Here is a 19,409-nt window from a genome sequence, read left to right as displayed (position 1 = left end):
TTCCCTTATTGTTGCTGCAGTCCTCTGGAGGTCTTCTTCCTGTAGTCTGTATACATTTTGCCAGATTTAAAAGACATAAATTAGTTACAGGTTCAAAAGACTGATGGAAACATTTGAAGTGAAAGTTGAGAATTAAAGGAAACATTACTTCCCTTATTGTTGCTGCAGTCCTCTGGAGGTCTTCTTCTTGTAGTCTGTATACATTTAGCCAGATTTAAAAGGCATACATTAGTTACAGGTTCAGAAGACTGATGGAAACATTTGAAGTGAAAGTTGAGAATTAAAGGAAACATTACTTCCCTTATTGTTGCTGCAGTCCTCTGGAGGTCTTCTTCTTGTAGTCTGTATAAATTTTACCAGATTTAAAAGGCATAAATTAGTTACAGGTTCAAAAGACTGATGTAAACAATTTAAGTGAAAGCTGAGAATTTAATGAAATATTACTTCCCTTATTTTCTTCTGGGTTGTTGTCTTTGCTGGAGAGAGGGTCCTTCTCACTGGATCATCCTAGAAAGACAATGACATCGAGTTAAATCACTCAATGCAAGTCAATCACTTAAAAAACAAAAAACAAAAAGAGACATACTTACTTTGTTATGCACCTGGTTTGACATGCAGCTTGGTCTGCATCTCTCTGACACTCCTACACTACATTAGCTAAGATTAGCGTAGCTAATGTGGTGACAACAACCCAGCAGAAAAAAACAAAAAAACAAAAAAAAACACAATAAAAAAAAAAACAATTACAATACATGAATAATAAAAAAAAAAACCACATGATTCATTAAACATACATCCTTAAATTACATAATTACATGATCAATTATGTAAGCTTAGCTTAGCCAATGTAATTCTTACATGAGCTTAACTATTACATTGCAGCTTACATCATATCTTACACATGCCATTCTCATCTAAATAGATGAGAACATCATGAGTTAAGATTTTACAATGTCAATAAATACATGATAAATATATTAAAAAAATGTTTAAAGGCATTTACAAAATTATTAACTACAAAACATTTAACACACTGGCCCGGTCGCTCTCATCATCTCAAGAGATAATAAGAACATGAAAAAAGTTGCTGACCCCATTCTAAAATAAACAAATACATACATACACATTTACATTATACAATTAAACTATTTCCAGCCAAGACATGCCACTGCAACCACATACATATGAAAAACAATTACATAAGACTAAAACACACTAAAAGACTAAACAAGACCAAATAGTGAAATAAATGACATCAATCACTAGTGAGCAAATCTCCGAGTGCAAATGAAGCAAGCCCCCTGGTACCTGCCTAACTCCAAACTAAACCTAACTATCTTCTGAGACGTGCTGGGCTCGAGGCTTCTTTAAAGCAAAACTTCAGTAAACCTCAGCCAAATGACCAAGGCCCTGAAATGCTCGCCCCCACCAGAGAAACATGTCTCCACCCAGGATTGCCTCGAAAATAAAAAAGGCAAAATAACAAATAGTACACCGACGGAAGGACAGATTGCTCTGCCCAGCTGGCACACTCCCTAACTAACCAGGGAGATCAACCACAAACTGAAATCAGAAACACTCGGATGCTATACTCACCCGGAGAGGACCACAGCTCCTGGTACACTGTAAAAACGTGGCACAACAGGTCTTGGATGTAACAGCTGGAGATAAGTCTTTACTCAGTCAAAATACAATAAACCGGACTGTGGTAACTGTAATATGTTTGGAGAACACCTGATTGAAGACATTTATCAGGATGTGAAATGTAAATGTGATCAATCAGTGTGTTCTTTTCGGTTGTCGAATTTGCTACTAATTGAGTGTAACCTCTGGACTGAAACAAATCTTTGATACTTTTTTTTCCTTTTGAAAGGTGGTCCTCATTAAAATCGCCACAAACAATGATGGGCTGGTGATTTAACATGTCCAATGAGTCCAAGAGGTTTTTCAAGTTTTGGAGAAAGATTCCCAGTTGAAAACTTGGCGGTTTGTACACAGTCGCTATTAGCACTTTGACTGGAGCCTCAATTTTAAGGACAACAAACTCCAAATCAGTGACCTGTTGCATGTACCTGCGAGGCTCTGCTTGCACAGTGTCTCTACAGTACATCGCAACTCCACCTCCCTCTTTTTTGGGCCATGTTCACACAGCTGTTGTAAGACAGCTGTCTGCTACGTGTGAACATGGTGTACCCCTCCAATTGAAAAATTTCAGCTACAGAGGACCCTGACAAATGTGTCTCTGTAAGGCAAAGCACATCTGCTTGTTGGAGCTCGTGATGTGCTTTCAGGTCCACTATGTGACATGGCAGACCCTGCGTGTTGTGGTGGACAATTGTCAAAACCTTTGGCGTTTGTTGTATAGATTTCAAAAACGTTAACAATGGTCTACAGCTCTGGAAAGATGCATGAGGCATACTTTCCAGGGCTGTCTTGATCTTGGGGTCAGCATAAATTTTTTTCTCATCAAAGTCAAGGATGGTGAGACCTTGAAGCGAGGTTGTGCGGCTGAGCGCAACGTACGCCATACCAGGTTCAAAAACACGCTTCAGACACACCACCGCCAACGGCATGGTCATTCCTTGAACTTTGTGGGCCGTACAAGCAAAAGCTAATTTCATGGGGAACTGCCGGCGAACAACCCCTTTCTTGTTACTTAGGTTCTCCTCAGATCTTTCGATGTACACGGAGTCATCTGAGGGACCCAAGATTTTTTTGCGGTATCTCTGTCCTGCTGTAGGATTGTCCAGCAGGAGTCCAATCATCTTCACGCCTTCCGGTTCTCTAATTACAATGTTAGAAATGGTTCCAAATGTACCGTTAACAAGGCCGTCTTCCACATCTAAATTTCGGATCAACATAACGCGTACTCCTTGAGCAGCCATTATGTTGTCGGGCAAATCTCGCTTGTGTCCTTTAATTTCCCCAGACACAAACGTCATGCAGCCAGTTCTGGGGTCTTTACGAAAATCACGAGCTGCAACGGCAATCGCATCCTTGTAGGAAGCAGTTACGATGTCGGCGTTGTGACGGTCTACTTCTTTGTTTGTGGCGTAGATGTGTAGACTCAGGGCTGGGCAATGCTGATTATCAGCCGCTGCCTGTGTAAGCAAGAGCCTGTCTTCATCTAACAAAGAATCTTCCTTTTGCTTCACCCTGAGACGGTTCAAGAGTTCAGCAAAAGCTCGATCTTCTTTCTGTCGCATGATCTCTGTCAGGGTGACCATTTTGAAGTTATCCTTCCAGAGATCAAACTCAGTCTCCTCGTACACACACAGTGGCTTGGCTTTACCAAGGGGCGGCAGCTGATAAAAGTCACCTACAGCAAGGACAGACATGCCTCCAAATGGCTTCCGATTACCCCTGATCTGCTGAAATCGCCAATGCACGTAGGCAAATAGCTCTTTAGAGACCATGGATACCTCATCGATGATGAGAATCTCAGCGTTCGCCAGTGTTGCTCTGACTTCGTCGAGTGCATTCCCAAGACCTTGATAAGGTGGCTTCAAGGACCTTGGTAATTTGAGAATGGAGTGCAACGTGTTGCCTGATATGTTAACTGCTGCTGTACCTGTGAACGCGGTCAGCAGCACTGCGGGTTGGGACATGTCTGCGTGGTCCCGAAATCTCGGGCGCTCGCGCAGAATTCTCGTTGCCTCGTGGTGAATGCACTTAATCACATGCGATTTGCCACATCCAGCCCCTCCCGACAGGAAGTAATAAAATGGTTCTGGATTGTGGCCCCAGACTAGTTCAAAGCACCACTGTCGAACAGTGTAGAAAACGGAAGCCTGAGTTTCGTTCAGACTTTGGTACATTTTCCTAACAAAGTCTGGACTCAACTCTGGAGCATCTATTCTAGGCGTAGAGCTCCCCTTATCCGTCTTAGTGCCGAATTCTGGGACATCTTCACCGTTTTGCTCCTGATCGCGAGGTTCACATTCAGCCAGGCACTCCAGCCGGTCAACTTCAACTTCGGGCGCAAAAGAGTTCCAAGCATTCACGAGAGGACCGCACACCTGAAGCTGTTGAAACGCAGCTTCCATGTTTTTTCCTTGGCCCTCATAACGTTTTTTGTTGTGCCTCACTATTTCCTCTACTCTCATACCCCACTTGTCGCTACACTTATAAAACTCTTCATAAGTGGGGTACGCTTCATCTCTCAGATCGGCGTCGGATCGATGTGGGAGATAAAGTTTCAGCAATCTTCTATAAAATTTCTCTGGAGTTTTTTCCTCAGAGAAGCGAGTAAATCTAATGATTGCTGGTTTTCCTACGGTTCTCTTTAGAATAAATCCTTCATCGTTCAACAATGGAAGGGCATTCGGGCTTTCCGTTTGCCGGCCGTAGACTACCCTGTAGTCTGACGCGAACTCGGCCAGGCACATACGTTCAAACTCTCGAGTGAGAGGTCTGTTGACGTATTTTTCAGGCAACCCCGACATCCATACATCCACTGATCCGGGTTCCATTCTTTCCAGTCTACTCATAGGGTGACTCATTTTCAGACCTTCCTCGTCAGTCTGAATAAACACCACGGATCGGGAGCACTTCTTGAGGCGTAAGCTGCAGGTACGGGCTACAGCCTCTTGAGCGCTGACCTCTCTGTGTTTAGAGTAGGCCTGCATAATTTGTTTCATTTCGTCGCGCTTGTTAACATCCGATGTCTTTACATCCTTGATGACGTTCTTAAGGAATTCCGTCATCTCGTGCTCCGGTTTCGCTACATATGACATCATGTACATGATGCAGCTGTAATCGTCTATGACGTACTGGATGTCCATGTTTGCGTTCCACGCTCTAAGCAAATCAGGATTGTAGGCATTAACCCAACAATCATTTGGATGGCGCCTCAGCATCACGACATGGGTGTTTGCCAGGCGCTGCGCGGCGGCAAAGTATTGCTCGTAAGTTAAGTTGCACTGGCAAAGCAAGTCTGTCAAACTGCTGAACGAAGCGCCTGGATCCATAAGCAGATCTCTAACTGGTTGGAGCGTTTGTTTAGCCAATTTTTGCATTTCTGCGAGGGCCCTTTTCTGCTCCTCTATTTGCGCTTCAAAGTCTGCATCATCTTGATCCTCTTTTTGGTAGCAATTAATAGTGGGTGGCCTGGTGATGAATGTTTTATCCATCGGTAGTTTTGGAAAGCCGAACCTGCAGGCTACATTTCCCTTCTTACAGGACTTTGAATGTTTCCTGCTGTGCACCTGAACCTCTGACACTATTTTGTGGAGTTCCGGATCTGTGTCAGGGTCGGGCATTTTGCAACTAATGTATCTATCTATAAATTCCATGATGTGACTATCGGGGTCCTCTTCAAATTTAGGTGAATCTTTTATCCAAATGAGCATGTGGATGTGCGGGCTTCCCCTGGCTTGGAACTCAACGCGATAAAAATAATCTTCCACTTCACCAATCGGCTGTGAAGGAGAGAGGATGAGATTCGTCATGAGAGCCTCTACTCTCTTTTCAAACATGCGCATTACTGTGATGGGGTTACTTCTCAGAATGTCACATTTTGATTTCCAATCCAAATCTGAAAACAGCCCCTGTTCACCTTGCTGAGCTTTGATGGCCTCTATGATCTCAGGCCATCTCATCTCAGCAGCGGAAAATGTGGCAAAAAATGTTGGTTTTCCAATTTGACGAACCATGGCGTGCACATCTTTAAGCGTTTTATTCCAATAGGCTGGAGTGCCTCTGAGAGGCTGCATGAACCTGGTTGCATCTTGGCTCATGATGAGCCGTTCTACCTCATCCTTGTCCTGGAGCATGACATTGTTAATCCTTCTGCCGTCTTTGGTTTTCGACTTTCCTTTGCGCATTTGTATAGACATACTATTTGTCGCGAGGTGAGTCTCTGTAACAAACTGCGCAAAGAAAAGATAACTCTGGTCACTTGCAAAACGCGTATCTGCAGCAAAGAGCCTAGAATTAAAGTAGAGGCTCGGGGACAGGGAGACGGTTCTAGCTTCATCTAATGTGTTCTCTCCTGTCGGAAATTGTACAGGAAAAGCCATGGCCTCCAACTTTGGTATGGTGAAAAACCCAACCGGTTTGTTGCCTTGCGCGGGTGCAACACTAAATACTCCATCGCCATATGAAAGGATTTCCTGTGCAATGTCGGGGGGCTGCATGCAAGTGTCCAGGGAGAGGCCTGGTCTCAGCTCCTCCTGTTCTTCCTCATCTGCCTCTAACTGTCCCGGCTCGTTTTGACTTTTAAAAATTTCCTCTAAATCGACATCCCGATCTTCTTCTGGGATGCTGGGCTCCTCTTCTTCGATGGGCTCCTCTTCTTCGAGCAGACAGTCAAAAGTTGCAGTCTCATCGATAAACACGTCTTTATATTCTGAATGTGTCTCTTTCAATTTCGCAAGGCCAGCTAGCACATTCTTCATATTAACGTTGTAAAAGTGCTGGTAACCTTTGTATTTAATGTGCCTTTTCAATTTCACTTGAAGCAGCTGCGCTTCTGCTCTGGGCCTTGGGAGACTGTTGACGGTCGCTTCCACCTCTGATGGAACGCACACAACAGCTCCGTGGACTGCTCTCTGTTGGCCTTTTGGCAGAGCAACAATTTTTGCAAATGGCAAGATTTTTGCAATCAGCTGCCTCTCAAGCACATTAAGTGCAGCCAATTCTGGGGGGATGGGCGCCAACTCCAAATTGTTTACCACTGCCATGGGTGGTATGCATCCTCTGCTAAGGTGGCTGTCGCAGGTGTAGCATATCCACTCATGCAGTCTTTCTTGTGGCACAGAGCAAGGGGTAGAGCAGTCACTGTCACAAAAGTGAACATAGTTTCCTGTCAAGCTTGCTGCTGCCACTTTTGCGTGTTTACAATATTTTTGTCTTTTGCATTCTTTGACCTGATTAGGAAACATGGTTCTGTTACAAACGGTACAAATGTATGTGGGTCCATGTCTAATGGACTCACGAAAGGCGGCTATGGCTGCCTCCATCACCGGATCAATCAGGGGCTGGGGGCGGTGGGGCACAATTTGTCTGTATTTTCTCCTGATTCTAAGCGCTCTCTGCATCTTGTAAAATATGCTAAAGGCAGCATTTGTGGCCAATTTGGTTCCTCTCTGCTGGCTACGTCGTTGGTTAAACCGACGTCTAAATTCCGGATCATTGTGATATCTCTGATTGAAATTTTGCTTTTGCTTTTGCTTGTAGCTTTGATCTGTGTTGTACCTCTGAGACATGCCAAATTTGTGTCTGCTCCGAAACACTGTATCCGACTTGTATCTATCGCTCATGTGTTTCTTTTGTCTGGTGCGGAACGTGGCATCTTCCTTGTATTTCTTTGTGATGAAAGTCTTCTGTCGTCTCCTGAAAGTAACATCTTCCCTGTATCTTCTGACGACTTCTTCCTTCTTCTTATCTTGAACTTTTGCATTTTCATGGTAACATTTGAAGGATCGCTGTTTCTGATGGAGACTGTCTTGGGCATATCTTCTTCTTTGTGCTTGGAGTTTTTTCCTCTTAAATTCTGGACAGCTGCTGTACTTTTTCCTTTCATAATTGGTGTTTTTCCTTTTTCCTTCACCAGAGAGTAATGCGTTTTGGTTTTTGCTGGCTTTCCGCATCGCTCTTCGTCGCTGTTGCTTCGGCAATTTTGTGAAATGTTCTTTTGCTGGTGGTGCAGGAGCCATCCTAAGGACATGCTCTGCTGCTGGTGGTGGTGGTGGTGCAGGAGCCGTGCTAAGGACACGCTCTGCTGCTTGTGGTGGTGCAGGAGCCGTCCTAAGAACACGCTCTGCTGCTGGTGGTGGCGCAGGAGCCGTCCTAAGGACATGCTCTGCTGCTGCTGGTGGTGGTGCAGGAGCCGTGCTAAGGACACGCTCTGCTGCTGGCGGTCCAGGAGCCGTCCTAAGGACACGCTCTGCTGCTGGTGGTGGCACGGGAGCCGTCCTAAGGACACGCTCTGCTGCTTGTGGTGGTGCAGGAGCCGTCTTAAGGACACGCTCTGCTGCTGGTGGGAGAGCTGTCCCAGATGCACTGTGTGCCAGAGATGCCTGAGGGCATTCTCTAGAACCAATGGCTTCGAATGACACCGGCACAAACTCATAACTGGCAGAATGGCCGCGATTTGCAAAGAGTCTGTGCAGGTGTTCAGCCAAGTCTCTGATCTCCGAGAAGGTCTTCATAATTGCAGTGCCGTGGGGGTGAGGTAAGCCCATCACATTTCTTGAGTGTGAATCAAACACACCATACCTGCCCGAACGGTCACGGAAAACTGCAATACACTCTGGACTTACTATGACTAAAGCCAGATTAACATCACCTGACAGACACTCTAATTGTGTGGCAAGGGGCAGACACCAAGCCTGGCTTCCACTGGCTTTCACAAGTCCACACCTGATTTCAGGCATGTGGACATTACACATATCTGTGTCAGTCAGGACTTGTTTGGGCAGTTCTTCCACAGCGAGATGGTCACTGCGGAATCTTTTTTCCCGGATCAGCTGTTGTTTTACACCTACATAAAGTGAATCTCCCTTTGCCAGCACTCTATCAAGGGCAGCAGTGTTAAACTGACAGCCCTCGTTCAGATAAGCCAGAAAAGTCAGGGACATGCAGGTACACTGATGGTTCCTGGAGAACTTCCTGTACCTCATGTCACTCTGACTATGACTAGCCCTAATACTAGCACTAAGCGGCACCTGAAATATAACAAATTATCATTATCATAAAGGATTTATTAGCATAATCATAAGCCTAGTTAAGATTATTAGTTGTAGTAATTAACCATTACATATACTACAGTCATAGCATGGTGACAGTTTAAGCAAATGTGACTAAAAACATTTTACCTACTGCAGCTTTAAACTATCTGATTATACAATATCATTTCCACCAATTTTTCCTGATCTATTTACCATACAGATAATCTTACATATATACAAATGATTATTACTCTAATCATACTTGACTTGAACACATTACTAAACACAGATTATTCCACATTTCAAATTTAAATGTTTTGAGACCATCATAAACCTTTGTCACCCCTTGTCATGTTGACCAAAGTTTGAAGGAGGCTTTAAAGGACCTTTAACTCTAATACATCCCTTGTACATGTGTCACACCATTTACACATGAAAACATTCATAAACAGTAATTAATTCCCTCCTTCATTTCCTTCCTTCCTTTTACATTTCAGTTCAAAGTAAACCACACTTTACCTCTAACAAACACTTTAAGCCCACAATAAACCCAAATGTAAATGTCCTTACCTCTTTAGAAGGGGAATGAGAGGTGGCAAGTCCGTCATCGATAATCCAGGGCCAGCAGGACGATGAGGGAACTGGTGTCCCGACGGTCTGTGATAAGTAATAACACCAGTTAATATCTAGACATGAGGCAACACAACGCAGCAAGTTGATACAAGAAAAGTTTTCCAAATGTATTTCAATTACTCACTGACATTTGTGAACTGCAGCGAGAGATAATAGTAGCAGAGATGTTAAATGAAACAGTTTAATGTAGTTACAGCATTTTACAGTAAACGTTCTGTGTGTCTGTTGTGGAGTAAATACCTTAACTGGGCGAGGAGAGTGACAGGCAGCTTTAATGGTCTGGGATGGTCCAACCGGTGAAGGGGTCTTCATCCTGGCCACCTGAGAACAAGTAATAACAATTTGATGAAGACTTTAACGACATTATGAACTTTATTCAATAGGAATAATTTTTACCTTCGCAACCGGTGAACAGCAGGGGGTCGCCGGATCACCCAAACTACAGGACAACCTGACTGGAGGGGATCCAACCAGCTGCTGACACATGAGAACAAATATGTTAAACTTCACGCGTCTCAGTGAGCACACTGTGTGTTCTGAGTGAGATTGTGTCTTGTGTCAGAGAGTAACATACGTTGGTCACTGAAGTTTGGGTGCGGGGGGGTGTTCCATCCGTGGTCCTGGACATAGGAACCGGGCTGGAGGGGCCGTCATCCTCCAGTCTCCGTGACAGCCTGGCTGGAGGGGATCCAACCTGCTGTTGACAGATGAGAACAAATATGTTAAACTTCAGACAGAGTGGACAATGTAGTTATGTCTCCATGAAGACACTGTTTCAACTGTAAACATTGACTATGTGCGTCAGTTGTGTAACATACGTTGTTCACAGGAGACTGGTGGCAGGGGGGGCGTCTCTCCGTGGTCCTATGACGCCTGGCTGTCGCTGGGGAGGCCACCTGCACCGTCAAATAAAACATAGAACCAGTAACTGTAAGGAACAAGGGGAATTTTTTAATACACCTGAGAAGCGATGTCACACAATTTACCTTCTTGCACGCTGGAGGAGATGGGACGTCCACCACGTCAGACAGCTGAGAAGGAGACACTTCCTCCATAGCACAAAGGGTCGTGCTACTAAACCACCGCGGGTTCAGTGGAAGGAAGGACTCCTTCTCCTGTGGAAGACAAAACACCACAAAGACAAATGAATATTTGTCGGGTACAAATACACAAAGTTTAAATACTAACCAGTTAACTTGTTATGAAAAAAAAAGAAAAGAAAAAAAAAGAAAAATAACTCACCTGCTGCTGAGCCACGCTGGCTGGACCAGGAACCTGCGGCTGGGAAAGCACATCACATATTTGATTAAATAGGTGCTTTTTAGTTATGACTGTGAACCCGTGAACCAAAATGTACACAAACACATGTAAAGACACATAATATAATAATAAATAAAAAAGAAAAACCCTACTAACCTTGCTGCTCTGACCAACGACCTTCCACTGGAAGGGGTCAGGAGACAGAGGAGCACGTACCTCTCCCTTCACAACCAGCTTAGGAGAAACCTTCCTAAGCGGCTGTGAAGGAGTAGGAGACACCGGGGGAGGGGGAGGTGGTGGTGGTGTCTCGAGGAACTGCTCCGTGGAGGCCCACAGCAGCTGGGTGAGGATCCCCATACCCTCACGGTCGCTCAGGTGAACCTGCAGACATGATAATACAAATCCATTTACAGACAGTTTAACTTCAAAAGGTAGCTCGTGTCGACTGTTTCATATCGACACACAAGAAATTATAGCAAATTAGACCTTTTCTATCACACAGAGACTCTACTTACGCCGTCTCTGCTCCAAAGATCCAAGCGCGTACGGGGGAAGTACTCCTCCGCAGAGAAGTACCTCAAACCTAAAAACATAAAAAAAAGTCATTACAATATTCACACATGTATGACTATGTTCATCACAGACATTTTTAAGTACATTTCTTTTACTTGTTTTAATTGACAAGATATTTTTTTGTTACTTACCCATACGAGCTGTCACGCGATGGTACGCGTGGCGAAGGGCCCTCTGGTGCTCCTCATCCTCGTTCAGGCGGGGGGGGGAGTCCACCACAAAGACCTGTAGGAAACAAAATTTTAGAAAACACCAACTGACAGTTTCATTCAAAATCACACACACACCATATTTAGTGCACATTTTTTGAAAGCTCATACAATTAATCTTATTAAAGTAGTTAATGTACTACTAGTGTTGTTTAACTACTAAGAATACAGGACAAGCAAGACATGAAATAAATGCTTACCTCCGGCCAGCGGCTCCTCACAGCAGTGAGGAATCGGGCGTAGTCAAAATTTTAGAGAACACCAATGACAATTTCATTCAAAATCACACACACACCACATTTAGTACACATTTTTTGAAAGCTCACACAATTAAAGTAGTCAATGTACTTCTAGTGTTGTTTAACTACTAAGAATACAGGACAAGCAAGACATGAAATAAAAGCCTACCTTCGACCAGCGGCTCCTCACAGCAGTGAGGAATCGGGCGTAGTCGACGGCTGCCTCGTCGACGGTCCTGCTCGCAGTCAGGTTGTTGCTAGGAGCAAGAACACAAACAGCATCAGGGGATTGAGGAACCTCTGCATGTAGGACCTCAGTGCGCAGCTGAGCAGCATGGGCCCCAGGGGTCGACATGATACCAAAAGAAAACTTCCCTTCTGGCATCTTGGCGAAACGGTCCACGATGGCCCGGAGATGGGAGTCCCCAACAATCAGAACAAACTGCAACAACAAAGAAAATTTCATTAGCATGAAAATCATTAATCCCTCTCAAGATCAATTACTTCCTTCATAAACTGGACAATAATAGCACCTGCTTGCCAGGAGACTTGGGTGGGATGACCAACTTGTGGCTCCGTCCAGTGAGCTTCGAAGTTGGCCACGTCTCCACCGGATGGTGGTAACCGGTACCGCGGCCTGTTTGGGTAAAGTACAAAACAGATAAAAGGTTAAACTGATGAAGGAAAGGCTACAAGGAAATATCAACAATCACTTGTTTATACCAGTAAAAAAGTACAGGAAAACCTGTTGAAAAAGTTCAATATTGATGATGAATTAATTCATTGATCATTTAGGGATAAAACAAGTAGATACTTACGTGCACGAACTTGAACATCCTCCGGGCTCCAGAAGGGCTTAGCTGGGGGTGAAGATCCAACTGCCTGATGACAGATTAAAGACAAAAAAAGATAAATTAACGATAATCATAACAACAAGCATAAGATAAAGACATACAAGTTAAAACAAAATATCATAAAACATGTCTCATTGTGTGTGTGTGTGTGTGAGGTAGGAACATACGTTGCCGACTGGAGCTCGGGAGCAGGGGGGGTGGGTCTCCCTGGTCCTCTTGGTCCTTGACCCTCTGGAAGGCTCCTCTCCAGCCGGGGGGGACACCGTCTGATGAAACATTAACATCAAAAGACATGGCAGACATTCAGAACTCAGCAGTTCAGGAGAAAGCAATAGATGTAACATTTCTACAGCCATTTTCATGCAGACAGTTGTCACTGCGACACAGAGGCTTATCTACTGTGTAAGTACCTCCGGGGGGGTGGGGGAAGACCTCAGCTCCTCCAGGTTGAGCTTCCTCCAGCGCTGCTTCAACACCACAGACCGCCTCGACTTCCTTGGCATCCTGCTGACAAAAGTTCAAGACAAGAGAAACAACAAGAGAAATACTTGTCAAACTGACCTAAACCTAAACCACCTAATGTAAACTAAACTAATCTAAGACAAACTAATATAATCTTATATATAGAATGAAATTTGAAAAAAAGATGACGATGTGGTGATTATGTGTGTGTAGGTGATGTGGTGTTACTGCTCTGTGAAGGTTGAGGGCAATGGATCAGGGATGATGGTCACTCTCAGCTGTCACTCAGCACAGGAACCCTTTAATCTTATCAAAAGACAATAAAATAATAAAAAGATAAATGTCTCTCAAATGTTACGAGTCAGTGTTAGCAACAAGTTAATATCATAACAGACACAAGTTAAACATCTGTACTTGACATAATTTGTGTGTTTTTGGGCACGATATTTTTTTTAATAATTCCATATTATAATTACTATAAATGATAATTAAGATACTATGTCAATTTTATACTACACAGTATCAAATAGTTTATTTCTAAGAACAAAGAATTACTATGACATGATAAATATAAATCACAAGATAACAATAACTTCATCAAATGTATGGGATTTTATCAACATCTGAATGCACATTTATTACCAAAAGCAAAAATGGTCATGTATGAAAATGCTTCCTTTTCTATTTAATCAAGGTAGATTGTAAAAGTGTATGGTACATCTAAAGTATGATATTTATCTAACTACATAGAAAGGCATTTAATCACATCTCATCACAAACAGGAGAAATGTGTTTTTCAGTAGACAGAAGGGAGTATTAAATACTAGTCACAATCTACACAATTAGATATGAAATACAGCTTTTAGCTTGTGTTGATATTCTTGTATGAAAACAGAAAAAACAAACAAAAAACAAATCAGAAAATAATGAGTGTAATATCTCCAACTACAAATCTGACCCGTGTTAAGGATCTGGACATGACAGTACAGTTCGCACCCGGAGAGAAAAAAGGCTACCGTTCGCGCCGCGAGAGAACAAAGACAAGGTTTGCGCAGTTAGCATCTAGCGCCCCCTAACGTTTTAGCTTTTAGGTCAGTGATCTTATATATAAAACAGATCGACCTTATATAGAAACACATCGACCATAAACAATTAATCTTCCCAAAATCACGACAGTTAGATTCAACTACCTCACTTTTGTTAAAGGTGTACGGATGTTAGCACAGTTAGCGCAGTTAGCTTTTCGCTCCGGTTAATGTTTCTTTATAGAAAAAGCAAAGTCACCGCTGTTGGCTTAGATCGCGGCCTAATGTTTTACATACTAGTGCCGAGTAGCGCCGTTAACTCGTCTTGATATTGTTGTATTGAAACAGACTGCCGGAGCCCCGTTACTGTTACCGAGACAGATATATTATATACTTATGGACCCCTATAGCTTTGCTAACCGCTGTTGGCCTGGAGCTACGGGGCTCTGGGTAGCGGAGCTAACAGCTAATGAAGGTCCGTTAGCTGTTAGCTATCTGTGCACTTGACACTCCGCTGTTGGGCCGGAGCTACTGGGCTCCGGGTAGCAGAGCTAACAGCTAACGTTAGCTATCTGTGCACTTGACACTCCACTAACGGAGCTCCGTCAGTCTGTTTCAATACAACAATATTAGGACGAGCTAACGGCGCTACTCGGCTCCGGTATGTAAAACATTAGGCCGCGCTCGAAGCCAACAGCGGTGACTTTGAGCCAAGTACCTCCGGATTAATATAGCTAAAACAGACCGATCATTAACAATTACATTCATTATTTTTCCCGAAATCATGAGTTATCGTGATCATGAGAGAGATAGTAATATCTAGCTTCAATAAAATCCATTTTTATTAACGATTTCAGTACGCTAATATCAGACATAACAGGTACTTACCTACGATGAGGTCAAAGGGTATCGAGCAGAGCCGGATCAGTGGTTTTATATCAAGGCCAAAAATGATATACACACAACTGTCCAATCAGAGTTCTCCTGTGTTGTCTGTCATCTGTATCCGAGGTGATTTGTCCAATGAGAGGGCTGATAATCTGTGCACTTGACACAGACTCCGGACGACCATACTTTGCTGCATCCATTATTTATATATATTTCTATGAATATATTAGAATATAATACAGTGACAAAACATAAATGTTAATTGGAACACTTAATTAATAATGATATTAATTGACTGATGTTGAATTATTATGTTATATATTATTAAATAACATAAAACAATATATATTTTATTTATTTTATTTGTGTATCATGATAAAATACATTAATGAAAATGTTACTATGAATTAATTAATATTATTGATGATATTAATACCTTGAAAGTGCTTTTCAACACAAATTTAAGACAGCATTCCAGTTTATTTTTTTCAGCTGATGGATTATGAAGGCTTGAATGAGTGAAAAGATAATCGTTCACTATAGTTTAAATGTTGGGATATATACTGTGTATGTGTGTTTCGGTGCGTGTGTGTGTGTGTGTGTCTGTCTGTCTCTCTGTGTGTGTGTATTAAACTGACTCACTGATTCATCTGTCACTCTCTCTTCTTATTAGTGGTACTGTGCTCCGCACAGCCCTCTCTGGACCCCTATAGCTTTGCTATGGAGGGGTCCCATTTCCTCGTCCCATTCATTCCTTATGGGAAACTTTTCACAGTTTTTCGCGACGAGTGTCGCGAAAAATTAATGTTCTTAAGAGTTGAATAACAGCATACTGTGTGTGTGTTTGTGTCTATTTATGTGTGTGTGAGTGTGTATTAAACTGACTCATTGATTCATCTGTCACTCTCTCTTCGTATTAGTGGTGCTGTGCTCCGCACAGCCCTCTCTGGACCCCTATAGCTTTGCTATGGAGTGGTCCCATTTCCTCGTCCCATTCATTCCTTATGGGAAACTTTTCACAGTTTTTCGCGACTAGCGTCGCGAAAAATTAATATTCTTCAAAGTTGAATAACAGCATACCGAGTCCAGTCGATCCGCAAATTAAATGAATGAAAAATTAATCATTAAATGTGGTTTAAATGTTGGGAAATATACTGTGTCTGTATTTGTGTGCGTGTCTGTCTGTCACTCTCTCTGTTGGCCCAGCTGATCTCGGTTGCCCCGGTGATCAGGGTGACCCCCCCCCCCCCCCCCCCGACGCTAACGGACTGGGGACAGCTGATTTCTCAGCCCTTTCAGCCTCACATGCAGGACGTCAAACTGGTGCTATATATTCAAAACCATACATGATAGCACCAAAATTTTTTCACGGTCAAGCCAGAAATGCCTTAAAGAACAAGCTCACCAAGTTTCGTGGTCCTTGTGTCAGAAATGTGGAAACGCGAGCGAGTTGGAAAAAGGGAGCAGTTTCGAAAATCCTCTTCCCGATTAACATTGGAGTAAATGGAGCCAGTGAGAGCTACTCTGGTCGGTCAGAGGCAGATAATTCAAAAACCATAAATCCGACCGAAAAAGCGGATGTATTGTGAGAGAGAAGACAAGTGTGGCTACAACTCTGGAAAATATCACTGTTTTTGAGCGTAATTTGTGGCCGGGATCGTTACGGAAAGAGAAAATTTCTGAGGTTTTTTTTGAGTCTCTCTCACTCTGTCAGTTGGTCTCCTGCACTCTGCTGCGCGAACATTCCGCCATACACACTCATTGAAAACCCTGAATTTTCCCGAAATCACTCATCATTGTTAAGGGGTCACAGTTCAAAAACTATACATCGTAGGAAAAAAGTTCAAATACAACCTAAATAGGCGAGACCTGTGCCTACGTTTTAAAGTTGGAATGGTGTTTCTAGGCGAACGTATGCCAGAGCAGGAGATGTTTGAAAAACGTTGCAGATTTGCGACATTTTTGACCTCATCCCATTCATTCCTTATGGGAAATTTTTCGCAGTTTTTCGCGTCTTACGACGCGAAAAATTCGAATTTCAAAAATCTGAATGATAGCATACCGAGTCAGATCGAGACGCACGTTTTGGTATATTTTTGTGTGGGTGCGACAAACGGTGCGGGACTAGTTAAGTGCCAAAAACGAGCGGGAGGATGAAAAATATTATTACTAGACAATTCCCCGCCGGGGAATCGCGAGAGTGGGCTGTGCGCTTTGCCCCGTGACGAAAAAACTACGAAAGCTAGAGCAAAAGTTGAATTCCACGTTGATAATTTGGACTTGTATCTACATTTTAAAGTTCGAATGGTGTTTCTAGGTCAATGTATGCCAGAGAGAGAGAGAGAGAGAGAGAGAGAGAGGCAGACAGACAGATAGACAGATAGAGAGAGAGAGAGAGAGAGAGAGAGAGAGACAGAGACAGACAGACAGATAGGAGAGAGAGAGAGAGATATATGTATAGACAGACAGATAGAGAGAGAGAGACAGATAGATAGAGAGAGAGAGAGACAGACAGACAGAGACAGATAGAAAGATAGAGAGAGAGAGAGACGGAGAGACAGAGAGAGACAGATAGAGAGAGAGACAGACAGACAGATAGAGATATATGTATAGACAGACAGATAGAGAGAGAGAGATAGAAAGATAGAGAGAGAGAGACAGAGAGAGAGAAGGACAGACAGAGAGAGAGAGACAGATAGGTAGAGAGACAGAGGCAGACAGACAGAGAGAGAGAGAGAGAGAGAGAGAAAGACAGCGAGATAGAGAGACAGGGAGAGACAGAGACAGACAGATAGAGAGAGAGAGACAGAAAGATAGAGAGAGAGAGGCAGACAGATACAGACAGACAGAGACAGACAGATAGAGAGAGAGAGACAGACAGATAGACAGACAGATAGAGAGAGATAGAGAGAGACAGAGAGAGACAGACAGTCAGATAGAGAGAGAGAGAGACAGACAGACTGTCTGTGCTGGCCCAGCTGATCTTGGTTGCCACGGTGATCGTTGCTGACCCCCCCCCCTGCCCCCCGGTAACGGACTGGCACAGCTGTTTCTCAGCCCTTTCAGCCTCACATGCAGGACGTCAAACCGGTGCCATATCTTCAAAACCGTACATGATAGCAGCAAAAATTTTTCACGGTCAAGCCAGAAATGCCTTAAAGAACAAGCTCACCAAGTTTCGTGGTCCTTGTGTCAGAAATGTGGTAACGGGAGCGATCTCAAAAAGGGTGCAGTTTCGAAAAACCTCTTCCCGATTAACATTGGAGTGAATGGAGCCAGTGAGAGCTCCTCTGGTCGGTCAGAGGCAGATGATTCAAAAACCGTAAATCCGACCGAAAAAGTGGACGCATTGTGAGAGAGAAGACAAGTGTGGCTACAACTCTGGAAAATATCACTGTTTTTGAGCGTAATTTGTGGCCGGGATCGTCACGGAAAGAGAAAATTTCTGAGGTTTTTTTTGAGTCTCTCTCACTCTGTCAGTTGGTCTCCTGCACTCTGCTGCGCGAACATTCCGCCATACACACTCATTGAAAACCCTGAATTTTCCCCAAATCACGCATCATCGTTAAAGGGTCAGAGTTCAAAAACGATACATCGTAGGAAAAAAGTTCAAATACAACTTAAATAGACGAGACCTGTGCCTACGTTTTAAAGTTGGAATGGTGTTTCTAGGCGCACGTATGCCAGAGCAGGAGATGTTTGAATAACGTTGCAGATTTGCGACGTTTTTGACCCCGTCCCATTCATTCCTTATGGGAAATTTTTCGCAGTTTTTCGCGTCTTACGACGCGAAAAATTCGAATTTCAAAAATCTGAATGATAGCATACCGAGTCAGATCGAGACGCACGTTTTGATATATTTTTTGTTTGTGTGCGACAAACGGTGCGGGACTAGTTAGCTGCCGAAAAAGAGCGGGAGGATGAAAAATAATAAGAAGAAGAGGCGCGAGCAATAGTAATAGTGGGCTGTGCTTCGCACAGCCCACTATGGACACCCTATAGCAGAGCTATAGAGGTGTCCATAGTGGGCTGGCGAGCACAGCCCACTAACTAGACAATTCCCCGCCGGGGAATCGCGAGAGTGGGCTGTGCGCTTTGTCCCGTGACGAAAAAGCAAACATGGTATCAGCAAAATTTCTCCACCATCAAGCGGGAATGGCCTTAATTAACACAGTCACCAAGTTTTGTGGTCCCACTTTGAGAAATGTGGCAATAGGAGCGAGTTAGAGAAGGGTGCAGTTTTGCAAATCCTCTTCCTGATTTACAATGGAGTTAATGGGACAGTTGAGACCTACTCTTGTTGGTTAGGGGCCGATAATTCTAAAACCGTGAATCCCACCGAGAAAATAGACACATTGGGAGAAAGAAGACAAGTGTGGCTACAACTCTGGAAAATTTCACTGTTTTTGAGTGAAATTTGTGGCTGGGAGCATCATCTAAAGAGAAAATTTCCCTTACCATCTTTCAAGGGCCAGCATTCAAAAACTACACAGTATAAGAAAAAAGTTGAACACACCTCTAATAAACAGGATTTGTGCCGACATTTTAAAGTTTGAATGGTGTTTCTAGGTGAATGTATGCCAGAGCAGGAGAT

At 43.4% G+C, this 19,409-nt stretch overlaps 1 protein-coding gene across 8 annotated transcripts; it reads right to left on the bottom strand.

Annotated features, from left to right (window-relative positions):
• Positions 1-218: 218 nt before the first annotated feature.
• LOC119017942 lies at positions 219-14,849 on the bottom strand. 8 transcript variants are annotated; one of them, XR_005074608.1, is made up of 19 exons: positions 14,816-14,849; positions 13,131-13,208; positions 12,851-12,947; positions 12,608-12,706; positions 12,405-12,468; positions 12,120-12,223; positions 11,756-12,028; positions 11,270-11,363; positions 11,081-11,148; positions 10,722-10,946; positions 10,548-10,586; positions 10,292-10,420; positions 10,124-10,201; positions 9,880-10,002; positions 9,702-9,782; positions 9,546-9,626; positions 9,243-9,329; positions 591-672; positions 219-507 (listed from the first exon to the last, which is right to left on the bottom strand). XR_005074608.1 is itself a non-coding variant. In XM_037095145.1 (18 exons), exons 3-18 carry the CDS (start codon positions 12,941-12,943, stop codon positions 430-432), a joined length of 1,716 nt encoding a protein of 571 aa, XP_036951040.1. In that variant the 5' UTR covers positions 12,944-12,947; positions 13,131-13,208; positions 14,816-14,849; the 3' UTR covers positions 219-429. The 8 variants fall into 8 exon arrangements, 6 of the variants coding, with proteins under 6 accessions (XP_036951040.1, XP_036951043.1, XP_036951041.1 ...); XR_005074609.1 differs by having other exon boundaries at positions 9,551-9,626; XM_037095145.1 differs by lacking the exon at positions 591-672.
• Between the last annotated feature and the right edge of the window lie 4,560 nt (positions 14,850-19,409).

The sequence above is a fragment of the Acanthopagrus latus genome, chromosome 4, assembly GCF_904848185.1.
Source record: "Acanthopagrus latus isolate v.2019 chromosome 4, fAcaLat1.1, whole genome shotgun sequence".
NCBI lineage: Eukaryota > Metazoa > Chordata > Actinopteri > Spariformes > Sparidae > Acanthopagrus > Acanthopagrus latus.
This window is presented reverse-complemented; position numbering and strand designations above follow the sequence as displayed.

What these genes read in the sequence shown, in the direction of transcription:
- LOC119017942 (XM_037095143.1), bottom strand. Translation starts at nt 12,943, where the DNA reads ATGCCAAGGAAGTCGAGGCGGTCTGTGGTGTTGAAGCAGCGCTGGAGG. An exon ending in TCGCGTGACAGCTCGTATGG is followed by an intron (nt 11,149 to 11,269) that starts GTAAGTAACAAA and finishes TTATGTTTTTAG; the next exon opens with GTTTGAGGTACTTCTCTGCG. An exon ending in TCGTTGGTCAGAGCAGCAAG is followed by an intron (nt 10,587 to 10,721) that starts GTTAGTAGGGTT and finishes GTGCTTTCCCAG; the next exon opens with CCGCAGGTTCCTGGTCCAGC.